The sequence below is a fragment of the Panulirus ornatus genome, chromosome 65 (genome assembly GCF_036320965.1).
Source record: "Panulirus ornatus isolate Po-2019 chromosome 65, ASM3632096v1, whole genome shotgun sequence".
In the NCBI taxonomy this organism is placed as follows: Eukaryota; Metazoa; Arthropoda; class Malacostraca; order Decapoda; family Palinuridae; genus Panulirus; species Panulirus ornatus.
Window position 1 is genome coordinate 9,690,227 of NC_092288.1, and position 18,724 is coordinate 9,708,950.

Consider the following 18,724-nt stretch of genomic DNA (forward strand, 5'->3'; position numbering starts at 1 on the left):
GTGGGGGCCATATAACTGTAGTGTGTGTATGGTCCTGGATTAGTTTTTGAACAACTTGGGAAGGTCTTTGAGAAATTCCATTGATGGTCTTCTCTCAGAGTTACAACTGATCCCAGTCAGGTGATATCTTGGGGTCCAAACCATTTACCAACTTTTGATGTTACCAAGGATAAGTATTCTTTGATTCAGCTTCGATGTAGTGTATACGTGACATCCTCTACAAGCAGTATATCCACTTCACCTTAAACTATGCCTCACCAGTTCTGTCATCTTCCTTGTCAAAACAGATTCAACATAGCTGCAAGCCACTCACAACAGAACACTCAAACAATCATTGGCTATCTATCAACCACAAACACTCAAAACCTACACAATGAAACAGAAATCCTCCTTATACAATCTTACTTCAGCATCCTCATTACTCAATTCTTTGCATCAGTGCTAGACCTCTCCCACCCAAACCACTTTATAACTAACCACCAACCCCCATGTAGAAAGAAAAGGTTTACCAATACCTCACACTTGAGTAGCCTCTTTCCTCAGTTTCCTTCAGCCAAACAAATATAAAAGTGACAAATGAGACACACACACTGAAACAACCTAACAAGCATTAAACAACTGTCCTCCAAATTCAGTCTTAACACTCCATCTCACCAAGCATACAGCCATAAGACAAACACGTCACACTTTTCCATGTGCACTCTGGACATCACTCATCCCTACAACACTTACAGCACTGTTTCAACATATCCAGAGACCCTTCATGCCCATGATGGAATTACCACTAGAGAGAGACTGAGGACTTGCTACTCATTTGCCCTGTATTCCCTGCACATAGCCATATGTACAACATCATTACACTTTATGATCCATGGTCCCAACCAGAGGACATGACCAGTTTCCTCAGCACTGAAGGAACCTCATAGAGATAGAAGGGTTTCCTGGGGCAGGAAGTAAATACAAGGAAATGGCGAGTTTGAAAAAAAAAAAAAAAAATATATATTATATTTTCTTTATTATACTTTGTCGCCATCTCCCGTGTTAGTGAGGTAGCGCAAGGAAACAGACGAAAGAAAGGCCCAACCCACCCACATACACATGTATTTACATACACGTCCACACACGCACATATCCATACCTATACATCTCAACGTATACATATATATACACACACAGACATATACATATATACACATGTACATAATTCATACTGTCTGCAGAATCATCACCACTGGGAAAAGGAAACACAAGAATCCTGGGTGCTTTCATGTGTATACACATCTTCAAAGGACTAGTTACAGAGTGACAAAATAAATACAATTTAGGCTATATATACAGAATTGGGGGAAACATGGAATGGGGTGAAGTGACCCTGTAATATTAGAGGCAAGGTTGGTGTAAGGGTCTCCATGACCCTCACTCTACCTGACATTGACCTGACATTCTGCGGATGACCTCACTCAGGTAAAACTGGAAACTAGTTTGACTTACAGAATACAACATAAAACTCACGTACAGCTGATAAAACTTTTGAAAACTTTCTCTACAATAAATGGATCTTACGTGTATATAAATTGGCTGATATTCAGTACCTTATTATCATGATGTTTAATTTTGGTAGATTCTTTTATATTTCTTCCTTCATCCCTATGTTGCACAATTAAAAACCATGATATTTTTTGTTTCCATTTTACATTCAATGTGCTTCTGAAATACCCCATGTGTATATTTGCTTTTGCACCTATTATTCTCTTCGCACATTGTGAATACAGATGCAAGCATGCAGTACCTACTTCATTTAGCTGGTTACTAAACTGGTACTGAGTTATTCAGTTAATGTCTTAAACATTGCTTTAGAGGTTTTGGCTCTTGAAGGTGTGGATATCATTGGTAATCAAAGTGCTTTAGGATGATTTTGCATGCAAAATCCTACTTTGAATGGAAAAGGAGTATGTATTCCAGATAGATAGATGGTATATATGATACTGAATGTTAGATAATATGATAGAAAGTAAAAGTTTCTCTCCTTTTGATTCATGGGTACACAGTCCATTTCAGTTATGTTTTCAGTGTAAATTAAAAGAAGATATGAAATCAAACTGACATTTCGTTTTCAATACCATATTCTTTATACTTTTTGCAGTGTTGACGGACCTAGTAATCACAGCTCAGTGTGTCTTGTTCTACATTGCTGGTTATGATACAACTGCAACCACCTTGAGTTTCCTCTCGTATTGCCTTGCACTTCATCCAGATATTCAACAAAAATGTATGCAAGAGATTGACAGTGTTCTGGAGAAGTATGAAGGAGAAATCACATATGAGGCCATTTCAGAAATGACTTACTTGGATATGGTTTTTGCAGGTATTACTATCTATTTATTACATTCAGTTTAATTCCATTGTGAAAAACTAAACCATAGGGTGTCATGCCTTTTAAATTAGCCAAGAATAATAATGCTTCATTGTACCTGTTTTACCAAAATTCTTATACAACTGTCTAGTACTTGAAGAATGATATGATTTAACTGTCATAATATATAATTTTCCAGTAACTAATACCTCCTTATTAAGGACTCAGAAGGATTAGTATCCAGGATTTACAGCCTTGCTCATCCAAGACCCAAACGTATTATTGTTATAGAAATATAGCTTTACTGAAGAACCATATCTGTTCTTATCCACATAACCAGAACCTCATTTTCTGAGAATCACAGCTTTAATTCTATAGGGCCTGGACCTCTTGTTGTTCAGAAATCACATCTCTCTTTATCTAATAACAAGGCCTTCAGTTTATCAATTAATCAGAACTGTAATTTTCAGTGTCTAGACCCTTGGTTATGAGAGCCACAACCATCATTACAGAAGATGAGGACTTATGTATTTGGAAACTCGATTTTTTGAGATTTTTCAATCTAATTATCTGAGAGCCATAACCTACTCTTTTAGACTATAATGTAACCAATGACTGCAGCTACTCTTGATACTTAGTGTGCCCTCAATGGAGCAATTTTCAGTAAATTCTGAATTTTTTTTTTTTTTTCTTTCCTTTTAAAGATTTCTTTTCTCTGAAGAAATGATACATGTATCAATATAGTAATATTAAACTGATGTAATACAGCTGTAACACTCACAGGCATATCCCTACTAATGATGTAATACAGACACATCTCACTAAGCAATCATGTTATTACTCCCCATATTATGTGTTGCATTATTCATATAAATCTATATGAATCATGTATGAAAAAATTTTCTTCGCTGCCTGGGTAGCATGATAATGAGGTACAACCTATGGCATTTTGATGGTTACAGAGAAACAGATGAATAAATTAAGGCAAAATTCACATCTTTAACACAAAGGATATGGGTTGATGATGTTATACAAAAAGTGATGTTGCAAAGGCTGTGATCCTGATCCATCACACTGAACTGAGAATAGAGTGCTGGTGATAGATTGAATTTCCTTCCCTTTAATTTACAAATATTTGCAATGCAGGTATACATATACCTTAATGTGAATGATTGTGTTTCATTGTCAAACACTGAATATTACCTATATTGTTTTGATGGCTTTGTATTCATAGTAACATTTCTGTTTTCTATTGTGGCAGAGACTCTCCGTCTGTACCCTCCTGCACCCCGAGTAGACCGCACTGTGACCAAAGATTTTACCCTCCCTGGCACCATCATAACGTTACAAAAAGGACAAAAAGTTACCATACCTATTTACAGGTAAACTGAACTACATTCATATTTATCATGTAGCTTAGCTGCCATTATAACCATCAAAGAACTTTAAATGTATTTCTTGTAAGAACCAAGCAGAATAACTTGTCTGGAGTCCACGATCTGGTAGCACTTTTTCTATTGTAACTCTGTAAAATGTTTGTATACTAAATATGAATATTTTAGATTGTTCATGCACAAAAATTTCTTGCTGTCATGTGCTCATTGATGTAATGGTATTGGAAATTTACATGGATACATTGAGAAATTTTGCTTTTACAAATATCTCATTCCATGAGACTCCAAGTTTTCTATGTTAGAATTCTTACAATTTTTTTTTTTTTTTTTCAAACTATTCGCCATTTCCCGCGTTAGCGAGGTAGCGTTAAGAACACAGGACTGGGCCATTGAGGGAATATCCTCACCTGGCCCCCTTCTCTGTTCCTTCTTTTGGAAAATTAAAATCACCTAATATCACACTTCTTTATGGCATATCTTGCTGCCTCCTGCATCATCCTGACTGTTCCTCTGTCATGTTCTTTAAAGATTTGATCTGGTTCACATGCTGATTTTGGAGGATATGTTATCAAAACATTAATTCTGTTTCTTCTGACTTGTGCCTTTCTTATAAAGTATTTTTGGAATGAATCAGTTGCCACAAGCATTTTCTGAAACCTAATACAATTCTTTAAGGGTATAGCTTGGCCTTCTCTTTCTCTGTCTTCCTTTTCCTTCCTTGCTACTATATATCCACTTAGGAATAAGATGTGATTGTTATTGTATATCCATTGGGGGTAAATTTAAATCATTGATTTGTCTTTTCATTCCCAAAGAAATCTAATTTGATACCCCCTTTTTAGTCTGCGAGCTCTAGTTCTTTGTCATTAGCCAAATTCCAATTGTACTTGTGTATAAAACATTTAATTCTACTTTTCCAATGTTTGTAATTCCTACTTCCATAGGGTTACAGGAAGATCTCCAAAGTGAATTTCTTGAGATGGAGCCAAAGTAGAATTACAAAAAATTTTGTACACATTAGCAGGGACAGGATGGACTGCTTTAAATCATCAAATTCTTTGATGATATTATACTCTGTTTTGTTAGCTGATTAAAGTGCAGCATTGCTGAATGTGACTTTACACTCATGGTGTAACCCCAAGCAGGCAGAGTCCAGTAACACCTCACTAATGAGGTACACAGCAAACAAGTATGAAAAAAAGAAGACTAAAATTGGGTTAATCATCTCTTCTTTCCTCCATGGTGGGCAGATCTGTAGCCCTCAGCCTCTCATTGTAGTTGAACTACCTTGAATCAGATACTGTTTTAGTTATCTTTCTGTAGACTATCGCATTTAGATTTTTGTATTTCAGCTGTGGTAACCAGACTTGAGAACAATCGTTTTTTTTTTTTTTTTTTTGGCAAGTTGTGAACAGTCTATCAAACACTTCTTTATCCATACACTTAAATGGAGTTCTAATATTTTCTAGCAATAGTTTGCCTCCACTACAATTCTCCTGGTGTGGAGTTCAGATGACAGGTTAGGCATGATGTCGACCCCTTGGTCACTTTCACATAGATTCCTGTAGCTTATTTCCCATAAGATAATAATTGTACATCCCTCTTCAACTGCTTCCTATCCTCATTACTTTGCACTTACAAGACCTCCATGGTGTGGCAATTAGTGTTACTGTATGTCACGCATGCATGGGCCACCCGGGATCAAACCCATGTATATTTGAATCCTGGTCATGGTAGCTGGTCTGCAGTACACTAAACCATTCATTCTCCCCTATGGACTGGTCAACAGAATGGTACCTGGCATAGACTAGGGCTTTTGTTTGTTTGTGTGTGTGTGCATACATAAGTAGGAATCAAGAGATGGTACAAGAATGTAACACTCTTTCCCCATAATACACAAACAGTAATCACATTAAATTTCACCAAGGTCTCAAACCAACTTTGCAGTTTTAGTTCCTCTTGTAAACTGATGCAGTCATCATTATTCTTTACTTTATATGACCATGGCATCATTTCTAAAAATGTTCAGGTGAGAGTGCAGTCCCTCAGACATATCCTTTACACATTCCATGAAAGGCAATGGGCCCAAGATTGATCACTAGTGCCACTGGTGCCCCACACCATTTCAAGTATGCTCCTTTGACCTGTGTCCTTTGCTCCCCTCCACTAATGTCATCTTTCCAGTGAAGAATGTACCTTTATTTGTCTTTCCAGTGAAAAAGTGTACCTGTATTCATCTTTTTTTCAGAGAAGTGTATCCTTATCCATCTTTTCAGTGAAAAAGTGTACCCGTATTCCTCTTTCCAGTGAAAAAGTGTACCAGTAGTCATCTTTCCAGTGAAGAAGTGTACCCTTATTCATCTGCTTTCCAGTGAAGAAGAGTACCCTTATTCCTGCCTGTAGATTCAGCTTTGTAATGTTTGTGTGTGTGTAATTGCCTCTATATAATTAATCATTTGTACAAGGTAGGAATTTTACACGTGTCCCCATCTCCAGAACTTTTTCTACCACCATACAATTTCTTAAACCTTTACCTAATATTATCCCTTAGTCTATATAAGAGAATATTTTACATAGAACCAAAACAGAAATGCAAGAATGTATGCTTCGATTTGAGTTGCATTTGGGTTTCTAGTGTGGTAACAACTTTGAGATTATGCAAAATGAATTAAGATTATCCGAGCCTCACTGATGTATTGGGTAATATATGCATATCATATAGAGAAATAACAATGATTATTTGCACCATATAACACCTGTTTGTCTTCTTTCAGCATACACAGAGACCCAAATCACTATTCAAATCCAGAAAAATTTGATCCAGAACGCTTCTCTCAAGAAAATAAAGCTAATCGAGCTCAGATGGCATACTTGCCCTTTGGAAGTGGTCCACGCAATTGTATAGGTAAGTTAGTTTATCAGTGCCTTTATTGAAAAACATGGCAACATCTGGTAAGAAACAGTAAGAACATCACAGTCCCCAGAAGAATCTGATCGTGCCTCCTACATTGTTGATTTTCAGAGAAATGCTTTACCAGCTCTTCCATCTACCACCCGTTTTCTCCTAAGTTTCTGCATCCGAATAATTATTAGTCTTTGCTTTAGGTACAAACCTACTTAAGAGAACTGTTTAGAAAATATATATGACTGGAACATTATAAGACTTACATCTCTTTTGCCCACTTCCTTTTGTTCTGAATATTTAGATAATAAATTCATACCTTAGCTAAACGCATACTAAAGACATCTGTGTAGAAAAAAGATATGAAAAATACAGTTTACTAAATCATTCACCATAAGATGGGTATTTTGAACTGAGCATTTGGGTGCTGGGAAGACTTTCTTTTGTTTCACCAATTCTTTGTTATATTTCTATGAATATGTAGATGATTAATAATTCGTGCATTGGGTATGAACCTACCAAAGAGAATTTTGTAGAAAAATATACGAAAAATACAATTTACCATATCATTCACCATATGCAATTCAAATGTTTTGAACCAAAGTGGTTAAGGAAACTTTGAGGGCAATATTTTGTGTTATGAAGGTCTTTACACTGAAGACTTATGAACTGAAAGTTTTGGAAAAGTGCATTGCCTGATATCTCAGTCTCTGTCACATGAATTTGTGCATAAACCTGAGTACAGTGAGGGCCATGTAACACAAGTGTTCCATAGAAAATCCCCTTAGTTACAAATGATATGGCACTCTTCTCAGACCCTGAAGTTGATAAACCAAGCATTTGTCATAATTATAATACAAGAAGCAGGGAATATGTGAACGAGTGTCAGGTAGGGAGTTCCAGACTGATGTGGGAAAACTGAAAGTGAATTACGAGAGATGGATGATTATAAGTGCTTATGCACATTGCCATGAGAAGGATGATGATGAGAGGCATATGTTTTAGGAGCAGCTGAAAGTGTCAGGAGTTGTGATGCAAGAGATGTAGTATTAGCGATGGATGATTTTAATGTAAGAGTAATGTGGCAGTTGAGGGTATAATTGAGGGGTATGGGGTACCCAATACGGGGAATATGAATGGTGAACAGCTTGTGGAGTTGTGAGCTAAGAATGGAATGGAAATACCTGGTTTAAAAAGAGGAACATATGTAAGTGTACATGGGTGAGTAGGAAAGATCGTCAGTGGTCATTATTGGATTACATACCAATTGATAGGCATGCAAAACAGAGACTCCTGAATGTGAATGTGCTGAGAGGGCAACTGGTGGCATGTCTGAGCATTACCTGGTGGAAGCAGAGATGAAGATTTGTGGAAACATTTGGAAAAGAAGAAATTATATGAGAGAAATGGGTGGTGAAAGTAAGTGACTTTAGAAAAGAGACAGGTGTGAAGGAATACCATGAGGGATCAAGTATAGAATGGCAAGAGGTGAAAGTAAATGAAGCTAGGGGTGGGTAAGGAATGGGAGGTATTTAGGAAAGCAGTGCTAGCTGGCATGAGTGAGTGAAGTAGGTGGCGTGCAAAAGATGGGAGGTAGGCAGGCAAGAAAGGGTAATGAAGTAAAAATGCTAATGGAAGAGAAAAGAGAGATGTATGGGTCGTGCATACAAGGAAGGAATGCAATTGATTGGGAAATGTACAAGAGAAAGAAGCAGGAGGTCAAGACGAAAGTGCAGGGGCTTAAAAAAGGGGCAAATAATATGTGGCAAGACAACTGGGGTGGATGGTACTGCAGTTGAATATTATATGAAATGGAGTGACTGCATTATTCATTGCTTAGGATTTTCATGTAATTATGGATCATGCTAAACTGCCTGAAGATTGGCTAAATGCATGTATAGTGCTATTGTTTAAAAGCATTAGGGTCAAAAGCAGAGTATTGGAATTACAGAGGTATTAGTTTGTTGAGTGTACCTAGTGAGATGTATGTAAGAATGATGTTTGAAAGGGTGGTAGCATGCACAGAGCATCAGAATGGGAAGGGACAGTGTGGTTTTAGGGTGGTAAAGGATGTGTCAAACAAGCGTTTGAAGAATGTGTGCAAGAAATACTTAGATAAACAGAAGGATTTGTATGTGACATTTATAGATATGGAGAACAATATGATAGGGCTGATGCAGGTACTTTATGGAAGGTGTTATAAATGTATGGTGTGGGAGGAGAGCTATCAGAAGCAGTAGAGCATGTGTGTGAGTGAGTGGGAAAAGAGGAGGGCGAGTGGTTTAAGATAGGTCTGTGGCAGGGTATGTGATGTCACCACGGCTTTTTAATCTGTTTATGGGTTGGGTGGAGAGGGAGGTGAATGCAAGGGTCCTGGAAAGAGGAGCAAGTATCCAGTATAATGGGGTTGGGAGGCGAGTCAGTTGTTTTTTGATGACACGGTGCTGGTGGCATATTCAGGTGAGAAAATGTAGAATCTAATGTCCAAGTTTGGAAGCGTGTGTGAAAGGAGAAATGCAAGAGTAAATATGAGTAAAGGTTAGGTTATTATGTCTAGCAGGGAAGTGAGAGTGGTTAACTGTAGTGTGAGTTTGAATAAAGAAAACTTAGAGATGGGGTATTTTAGTCACCTGGGAGTGGATATAGCAACTGGAACAATGAGAAATGAAGCGAGTCATAGAGGCAGTGAGGGGGCAAAGGTCTTAGGTGCAATGAGTGTGTAGAAAGAAAAGTCAATGTCTTCAATGGCAAATTGGGTACATTTGATTGTGTAGTAGTCCTGTCAGTGTCATATGGATATGAGGGATGGGCCATACATGAAAATATAAAGGATAGGGCAAATGAGTAGGAAATTAGATGTCTGAGGACACTTTGTGGTGTAAGGAGGGTTGATTATAAAAGAAATGATAGGTAAGACATGGGTGCTGTAGTTAGAGGAGTATGTATGAGAGAGCTGAGAATGGTGTGCTGAAATGGTTTGGACAAATGGAGAGGATAAGTGAAGAAAGGATGACTCTGGGGGTATACATGTCATTAGTGGATGGAACGAAGAAATTGTGAAAAGTTTGTTATGACATGCACAAAAAACAGCTTTCACATTACCTGTTTCCACTCGTAAAATGACAGAAATACTATAAAAGTAAAGGATATGGAAAAAGTGAGCTAACACTACCTTATATGGCCATGGTATCATGCTTAAGTATACTAAGATCTCTTAAGTATATTAAGATCTCCAAAGTGGTGGAGTAAGGATGGAGGAAAATGTGCATCAGCCATTTTCACAATTAGTGGCATCATGAGTCACTCTCTACACTGCATACAAATGAGAAATGACCAAGGGAACATCTAATTGCCATAGAAATTTCACGATATTGGAAGGCAGTTCAAGATAACCCTATGAAAATAGCACGCATGTGAACCTCTTGGTAAAAACTGACACAATATGGTGATTCCTGGCATTTCTTAAATGGGTAGCTTTTTATGCCTACTGGTACTTGTTAAACTTTTTTTTTTTTTTTCAAATCTTTTCTAGATTGAGGTTTGCTCTGATGGAATCTAAAGTGGGAGTTAAATTTTATTTTTGATTCTTTCCAGGGATGAGATTTGCTTTGATGGAAGCAAAGGTGGCAGCTGTGTACTTGTTGCAGGAATTTGCTTTTCTACCCTGCAAAAAGACTCAGGTACCAATTGTCATTGAACAGCGAAGTGGACTTCTTAAGGCACAAGATGGAGTTTGGGTGAGATTAGCCAAGAGAACTTCAGATTAACCTTGTTTCTCTTTCACTTTTGAATATCTGTAACTGGAACAGGAAAGGCTGAAGACCTTATTCACCAAATAACACTTCTGAATAGTGTACAGTATTCATGAATTTAAGATTAACATCAAGTTAACAGCTTTTACAAGCAGGCAATAAACATTTGTGCATTGCATTTTGCAGTGTGATGGTGTTTCTTTTTATAAGATTTGAGACTCAAATATATTTGTATACTTAATTACTCATGTACAAAAAGCATTACAAAAGCATAAATTTGAGTCGTACATTCAGGCATTTTAATGTTTGACAGAAATTTCTAAGAACAGCAGTTGCTGATTGGCTCAAAAACAAGTAGAGCAGGATTCTTGTACATCAGCATTGAGAATAGGAGGCATGTGGAGAGAGGGTATCCCAGATAGATGAAGGACTATAGCCTGATTAGGAGTAAAGCAATAAAAGGCATAATACAAAATGAAAGAAAAGCAAGACCTATAAGTAATGTAATGCTGTGAATGTGAAGATAAGGTAATGTATTTGAGAAAGTGCGACACACCACTAGGTGGGATGGCAGTGTGAATGTGACAAAGAAAAATCAAAGACTTATTCCATTCATTCTCAGTGTCTCCTCAGTGGACATTTAATGCCCATAAAAATTATGCTTTTCATAACTGCCAATTAAAATGAAACAGCATACTGTTTGTGATGCAGATTAAGATTCTAGTGTCTTACAACTCAGCTGAATCATTTGTACAGATGTTACAGAGGTGTATCCTTAAAATCATTAATTTATGGCACATCGATGCAAATCCAAATGGCTTTGCATCCTGGAAAAATAGATATCCATGATATGACTTGAAATTATTGACTATTAACAATATAGATAACCATTATAGAAAGTTTCCGATGCAATTTAGAATGTCCCTTGAAACAGTAAATGTATATTTTACCTTTCATTAGTTTAGTAAGAATACTTGCTTTTTATTCACATAATATAACTATCAAAGTTAGTACATATTATTATTAATTTCATGAATTTTTTGCCACATTTGCTTCTCAAAATTGATATTTTGTTACCCATTCCAAGGTGCAGATTTTGCCCACATGAAATCTGGAGTATGAGCTTAAAATGCCAGTTTTTCATTGTTTATGTTTGTTTTTTGTGCCTTTACATCAAACTAACAGCATGTGCAGAAGGATACATCCATACATGTTATTTGTCCACAGTGATGTAACTGGCCTTTTTGGCACACTTCCTACATAGTTATTAGGTATAGATAGAATTGTTCCTTGTTATTACCTGCCTAATATCTTGTAAATAAGAATTACAACAATTCTTTGTTATGTAGAGGATCCTAACCTAAAATTTTCTGTTGACTTTGATTGTCATGCCCTTCTTAATTCAGTAGGATGACATCCTAGAAGAGATGGAGTTAATTTTTGGACCAACTGTAAATAGTATTAATCAGTTCTAAGCATTCCATACCAAATGAGCCCTAAGTGCTCTATTGTGAATGGTTGTATTTTCTTTGCATTTGACCCTAAAGCTTGAGTAGTGTTTCCAAGTAATGAGTGCATAAAATCTGCTTTACTTCATGACACAATAGTCTAAAAGCACATGAACAATGAACTTTTATCAACTTTGATTTTGTAAATATTTTGTCATGTGCTTGCACATACAGATAGTTATATTACAAAATGCCGAAATGAAATTCATTTACTAAAAATCAGACATTTCTAAATTGCCTTGTACGTTAATTTTTTAGCGTTGTGTATATGTGTGAGTCAGCATGCATATTGACTACATACATACTGCATATAATTTTTTCTCTAATAAGTGCTTTTGTACTATTAATCACATAGATGAAATATGAAACTACTACAGGTTTTATGTGTTCACTATATCTTTGAGAAAAATGAATATACCTTTGTTTTTTCATGTATCTCAGTATTATATTAGGGTTCTATAAACTACATACTTCCTATTCTACGAATCCCTTCTGTCTTTATGAAACTCCTGCATCATTCCACCAGGTGGAATCAAAGATCTTACATGATAATGATGTTGTGTCTGTATCTCTGTGGGGAGACTGAAGGGCAACTGAGCATTAAATGTTCAAGTGTTCATTGTGATAGGTGCATCATGAGTATGAAGAGCCTTGGGATGTTGAAATGGTGTTTGTAGTAATGTAAGGATGGGTGATGTCCAGAATGTAAATTGGAAAGTGTGACACGTGTTTGTCTGGAGAAAGTGGTTTCGTATGGGTGTATGTCTAGTGGGATGGAGTTTAAGGATGAGTTGGGAGGGAGCTTATTTTGTACTTGTTGGGTCATTTAAGTACATATGTGTTTTGTTAGTGTTACATTTTCTGTAGTGGGAGACATATGAGAAGAGGTTGCTGCTGAAGCCAATGTTTGGGGTAGATGGCTAGTTATGGAGTGGTTTGGATGGGGGCAGTCTATTGCTGCTGCATAGAGTTAAGTTTTGAGAATGTTGAGATGGGATTGTATTGGAAGAATGTTTGTTTCAGTGTGTAGGTTTTGTTTCTGGTTGCTTGACAGCCAGTGATGTTCTAAGAGCCCTATTTAGTGTTGTTCGTTATATTTGCTTTTGAAAGGATGGAAGACTAGGCATGTAAGGCATAGTTTAGGGTGGAATGTAGGTATTGTTTGTAGAGGATGCTAAGGGACTCTTTTACTCATCTAAATTTGGGGCAAGTTAGTGTTCTGAGGGCATTTAAATTGTGTGTTATTCTCAAGTTTATAGTTTTTATGTGGGGAGTGGATGTCATGTGAATGCTATATGTGATGCTAGGAATGGTCAGTGTTTCATTTAGTGGAAGCAGCCCTTCAGTGACTGGACAATGTTAGCTGGATTTGTGTCTTGATGGGGTTAAGAGATTGAGCAAAGACTTCTTCGGAGATACAGACCTTCTGTTCTGGATGAGATATTGTTCTAAATTTGTTATGTAGTGCTTATTGTTTGTGGATGCTATTGTGATGTCAGGGTGTAATATGATTGTGAGGTCTCCTGCATAGGAGAGGTGTATATATGCATGTATGTGTATGTGTGTGCTATTTTCTGTGTGGTAGGGTGGCGACAGGAATGGATGAAGGCAGCAAGTATGAATACGTACATGTGTACAGATGTATATATCTGCGTATGTATATGTTGAAATGTATATGTGCATGTATGAGTGTTTATGTGTATAAATATACATATGTGTGTGTATATGAATGGTTGGGCCATTCTTCATCTGTTTCCTTGTGCTACCTCACTGACGCGGGAAACAGCAATTAAGTAAAATAATGAAAATATATATATATATATATATATATATATATATATATATATATATATATATATATATATATATATATATATCTTTTCTTTCTTTCAAACTATTCGCCATTTCCCGCATTAGCGAGGTAGCGTTAAGAACAGAGGACTGGGCCTTTGAGGGAATACCCTCACCTGGCCCAATTCTCTGTTCCTTCTTTTGGAAAATTAAAAAAAAACGAGAGGGGAGGATTTCCAAACCCCCCCCCACCCCCCGCTCCCTCCCCTTTTAGTTGCCTTCTACGACACGCAGGGAATACGTGGGAAGTATTCTTTCTCCCCTATCCCCAGGGAATATATATATATATATATATATATATTTTATATTTTTATATTATTTGTCATTTCCCGCATCAGCGAGGTAGCGTTAAGAATAGAGAACTGAGCCTTTGAAGGAAATCCTCACTTGGCCCCCTCCTCTGTTCCTTTTTTTGAAAAATTGAAAAATTAAAATGAGACAGGAGAATTACCAGCCCCCCACTCCCTCCCCTTTTAGTCACCTTCTACAACATGCAGGGAATATGTGGGAAGTATTCTTTCTCCCCTATCCCCGGGGGAAATATATATAAAATGAGAGGGGAGGATTAGCAGCCCCCCCACTCCCCTTTTAGTCACCTTCTATAACATGCAGGGAATATGTGGGAAGTATTCTTTCTCCCCTATCCCCAGGGCTAATATATATATATATTTTCTTTCTTTCTTTTAAACTATCCGCCATTTCCCGCATTAGCGAGGTAGCATTAAGAACAGAGGACTGGGCCTTTGTGGAATATCCTCACCTGGCACCCCCTCTGTTCCTTCTTTTGGAAAATTAAAAAAAAAGAAAAAAAAAACGAGAGGGGAGGATTTCCAGCCTCCCGCTCCCTCCCCTTTTAGTCGCCTTCTACGACACACAGGGAATATGTGGGAAGTATTCTTCATTCATCCCCTATCCCCAGATATGTATATATATATATATATATATATATATATATATATATATATATATATATATATATATATTTATTATTATTATTTTGCTTTGTCGCTGTCTCCCGCGTTAGCGAGGTAGCGCAAGAAAACAGACGAAAGAATGGCCCAACCCACCCACATACACATGTATATACATACACGTCCACACACGCAAATATACATACCTATACATCTCAATGTACACATTTTTTTTTTTTTTTTTTTTTTTTTTAATTTTCCAAAAGAAGGAACAGAGAACGAGGCCAGGTGAGGATATTCCCTCAGAGGCCCAGTCCTCTGTTCTTAACGCTACCTTGCTAACGCGGGAAATGGCGAATAGTGTGAAGGAAGGATATATATATATATATATTTTTTTTTTTTTTTTTTTTTTTCATACTATTCGCCATTTCCCGCGATAGCGAGGTAGCGTTAAGAACAGAGGACTGGGCCTTTGAGGGAATATCTTCACCTGGCCCCCTTCTCTGTTCCTTCTTTTGGAAAATTAAAAAAAAAAACGAGAGGGGAGGATTTCCAGCCCCCCGCTCCCTTCCCTTTTAGTCGCCTTCTACGACACGCAGGGAATACGTGGGAAGTATTCTTTCTCCCCTATCCCCATACATATTCGCCATTTCCCATGTTAGCAAGGTAGCGTTAAGAACAGAGGTCTGAGCCTTTGAGGGGATATCCTCACTTGGCCTCTGTCTCTTTTCCTTCTTTTGGAAAATATATATGGATTGTTGGAAATGAAATGTTTGAGGACAATATGTGGTGTGAGGTGGTTTTATCGAGTAAGTAATGAAACGGTAAGAGAGATGTGTGGAAATAAAAAGAGTATGGTTGAGAGAGCAGATGAGGGTGTGTTGAAATGGTTGGGACATATGGAGAGAATGAGTGAGGAAAGGTTGACAAAAAGGATATATGTGTCAGAGGTGGAAGTAGCAAGGAGAAGCAGGAGACCAAATTGGAGGAGGAAAGATGGAGTGAACAAGATCTTGAGTGATCAGGGACTGAACATACAGGAGGGTGAGAAGTGTGCAAGGAAGAGAGTGAATTGGAACAACGTGGTATAACTGGATCAATGTGCTGTCACTGGACTGAACCAGGGCATGTGAAATGTCTTGGGTAAACCATGGAAAGGTCTGTGGGGCCTGGATGTGGATAGGGAGCTGTGGTTTCAGTGCATGGCACATGACTAGAGACTAAGCGTGAACGAATGTGGCCTTTATTGTACATTTTCCTGGTGCTACCTCACAGAAGCAGGGGGTAGCAATGTTGTTTCTTGCGGGGTGGAGTAGCCTCATGAATAGATGAAAGCAAGCAAGTATGAATATGTACATGTGTATATACATATATATTTGGGTATATGTATGTATACAAGCGTGTATGGGCGGTTTACGTGTATCTATCTATATCTATATATATATATATATATATATATATATATATATATATATATATATGCATAAGAGTGGATGGGCCATTCGTCTATTTCCTGGCATTACCTCACTGACGTGGGAAACGGTGATCATGTATAATACGAAATGATTAATATTGATAGATATCAACATGTGTTTATCATATGTGTATTAGAGGGAGAGAGTTTTACACTTGTGTTGCCCTAACTCTTAATGTGTGTTTGTGTGTGTGTGTGTGTGTGTGTGTGTGTATGTAAATTACCTATATTGATAATTTACATAATTTTACTAAGAGAAAATGAAACATACTTTATAATGAAATGTAACCAATCCCTAGTTAAAGATTTACTTTTTCTGCATGGTGTTTAAATATGAATATAAATCTCTCATATTTTGTCACTTTATCCCAATTGTAACAGAAATTATGATTTTGAATATTTTCATAAAGAAAATTCAATTTACAGCATGTCAAACTGGGAAGTCAGCACGAATGGCTGATGAATAAAGAAGTGGCTACTCTGTAGATCATACCATTTATCTGTTTTTCTTTTTTGTGGGTTGAAAGCTAATGTCTTTTAACTCATTTCTAAGCTGACGGCTATTTCTTGTTTGGCTGTTTCTGACTTTTGTTGGTTGACATCTTTCCAAGCGAGAGGTACTGTTGAAATTTCAAACAATAATATTAATAGAGAGAGAGACTGAGAGATTTTTAATAAAGCCAAAATCTATAATTCTAAATAAATCATTTTAAGATTTTACATATCTTTGGAAAGAAGCAAAAATAAATGACTCTCTATAAATAGTTTTAAGTTTTTAGATGTTGTCTCCATGCTAAGAAGTGCTGAACAATCATAAGATTCTAGTGCTCTACAGATTCCACAAAACCAATTCCTGGTAAGAGGAATTGTCATATTTCAGGGATTTACCGTAAGATGACTGACTTGGTCAGTTTTTCATCGTTGTTATTTTACTCATCTTTCCCCTTTCGTGCATACTCAATGATGAACCCTTATTCTTTTCTTTTTATATCCTTCTCTATGCTATGTCATATTCCTTCACATTTAAGGCATTTGTGCATACATTATCTTTAGGTTTTTGAGCTTCAAAACCCTAACTGTGATGTTTGACACATTTCCTGCAGAACTCTACAAACTGTTAGAACAACTTCTTCCACAGAATTTTCTCTATAAAAGTTTCAGGTGACTCATTATCGGCTGAACAGTGATGACCCAAGTTACACTGGTAGAAGTATTAAGCTGTCAGTTTGCTGCATCAGTAATATGAAACAAAGAGTATGGATATGGAGGAAGCACTTGTTATATATGGTATTTTATGCTTAATCAAATGAAAGAGGGATAAAAAGCATATGTGGATGTGAGTCGCTAGATTATTGATAATTTTTGAGCATCTTGATATGCAAAGATACAATGAAGCACAATTCATGACCTTGAGCCATCAGAATGTAAAAAAAATACAGTCTGTACCATTCATGTCAATTACTGATATGCAACCTATTTTGAATTTTAATATAAAAGTATGAATCTCTTGCATGTCGGTAATGTTAAAGTTCATCATTAAAATAATATCATTTAGAATAACCCTAATGCTCTTTTGACTTAATGGAATATGCTAGGACAGGGGGGAAAAAAAGACATGAAAAGAGGACTTTGGTTTCTGACCACAAAAACATGCTGAACTTCCCTCCAATGAAAAGAGGACTTTGGTTTCTGACCACAAAAATATGCTGAACCTTCCTCCAGTACACCAGAAACGAGTTCCTGGGATAAAATTCACTTGAAAAAGTGCCCTGGTGAAACCTCCTTAAGCACTCAACATCTGCTTTACAGAATAAGTATAAGTGAAAAGAATAAACATTGACTCATCAGTTATAAAAAATTGAAAAAGAAGCAGTATGGAAAAAGTTAAAGCGTGAGGAACCTATGAAAAGTAAAGAAATGAAAAATAGCAGTCTTAACAATATTGCAAAGACAGTAGACCATATGTGGAACACCACTGATTGGACTGCTTTACATATGATTTCAAAGAAAGACCCATCACTAGGGATGAAGATATTTTCTCAGCCCCCCAAAACTGCTGGGACGGCCAATAGCTTTCATGCATGAAAAGAGAAATCTGCAAAACTAAGGTAAACATAGTTGATTTTTTTTTATAAAACATCTTATATATTTTCATGCTTATTTGAATCTGTACATTTAAAAAAAAATACAATATCTGAAAATCAAGCGTGAAGAGAAGTTCTACAGCACAAGTTTTGTATACGAGTAAGATTTGGTACAAGAAAATCTAAACCCTTTTGGTCTAGTACGTTATACTGCTACAAATATTGTTATAGCGTTACTGTCATTGGTTACAAGTTGCAACTAATGCTAGGAATGTTTTGTATGAGAGCTTATGTAATTCTCTAATACAAGTCTTTTACTGTCAAGTGCTTTCATTAGTTTGTTTGTTTGGCTCTGTTATTCACAGAAAGCATTGAATGGATAAATATAGATAAGGCAGGAGAGTGTGGTGACTTGGAATTCTGATCTTCATTAATGAAGTACAAAATAGTCCTTACTCACCAAGTAACACTTATATATATATATATATATATATA

At 36.7% G+C, this 18,724-nt stretch overlaps 2 protein-coding genes across 7 annotated transcripts in view; one reads left to right on the forward strand and one right to left on the reverse strand.

Annotated features, from left to right (window-relative positions):
• LOC139746484 (uncharacterized) overlaps positions 1-18,724 on the reverse strand; it is a 313,137-nt gene that overhangs the window by 284,179 nt on the left and 10,234 nt on the right. The window lies entirely within an intron of this gene.
• The window catches only part of LOC139746654 (cytochrome P450 3A24-like), a 47,406-nt gene that overhangs the window by 22,825 nt on the left and 5,857 nt on the right, over positions 1-18,724 (forward strand). For 4 of the 6 annotated variants that reach the window (XM_071658088.1, XM_071658092.1, XM_071658089.1 and 1 more), the window contains exons 7-10: positions 2,144-2,365; positions 3,615-3,735; positions 6,522-6,652; positions 10,244-10,386. In XM_071658088.1, the coding sequence (XP_071514189.1) occupies positions 2,144-2,365; positions 3,615-3,735; positions 6,522-6,652; positions 10,244-10,386 (617 nt within the window). Of the gene's footprint in view, positions 1-2,143; positions 2,366-3,614; positions 3,736-6,521; positions 6,653-10,243; positions 10,887-18,724 lie in introns of those variants that run through there. The other 2 variants (XM_071658091.1, XM_071658093.1) reach the window with 1 other exon arrangement.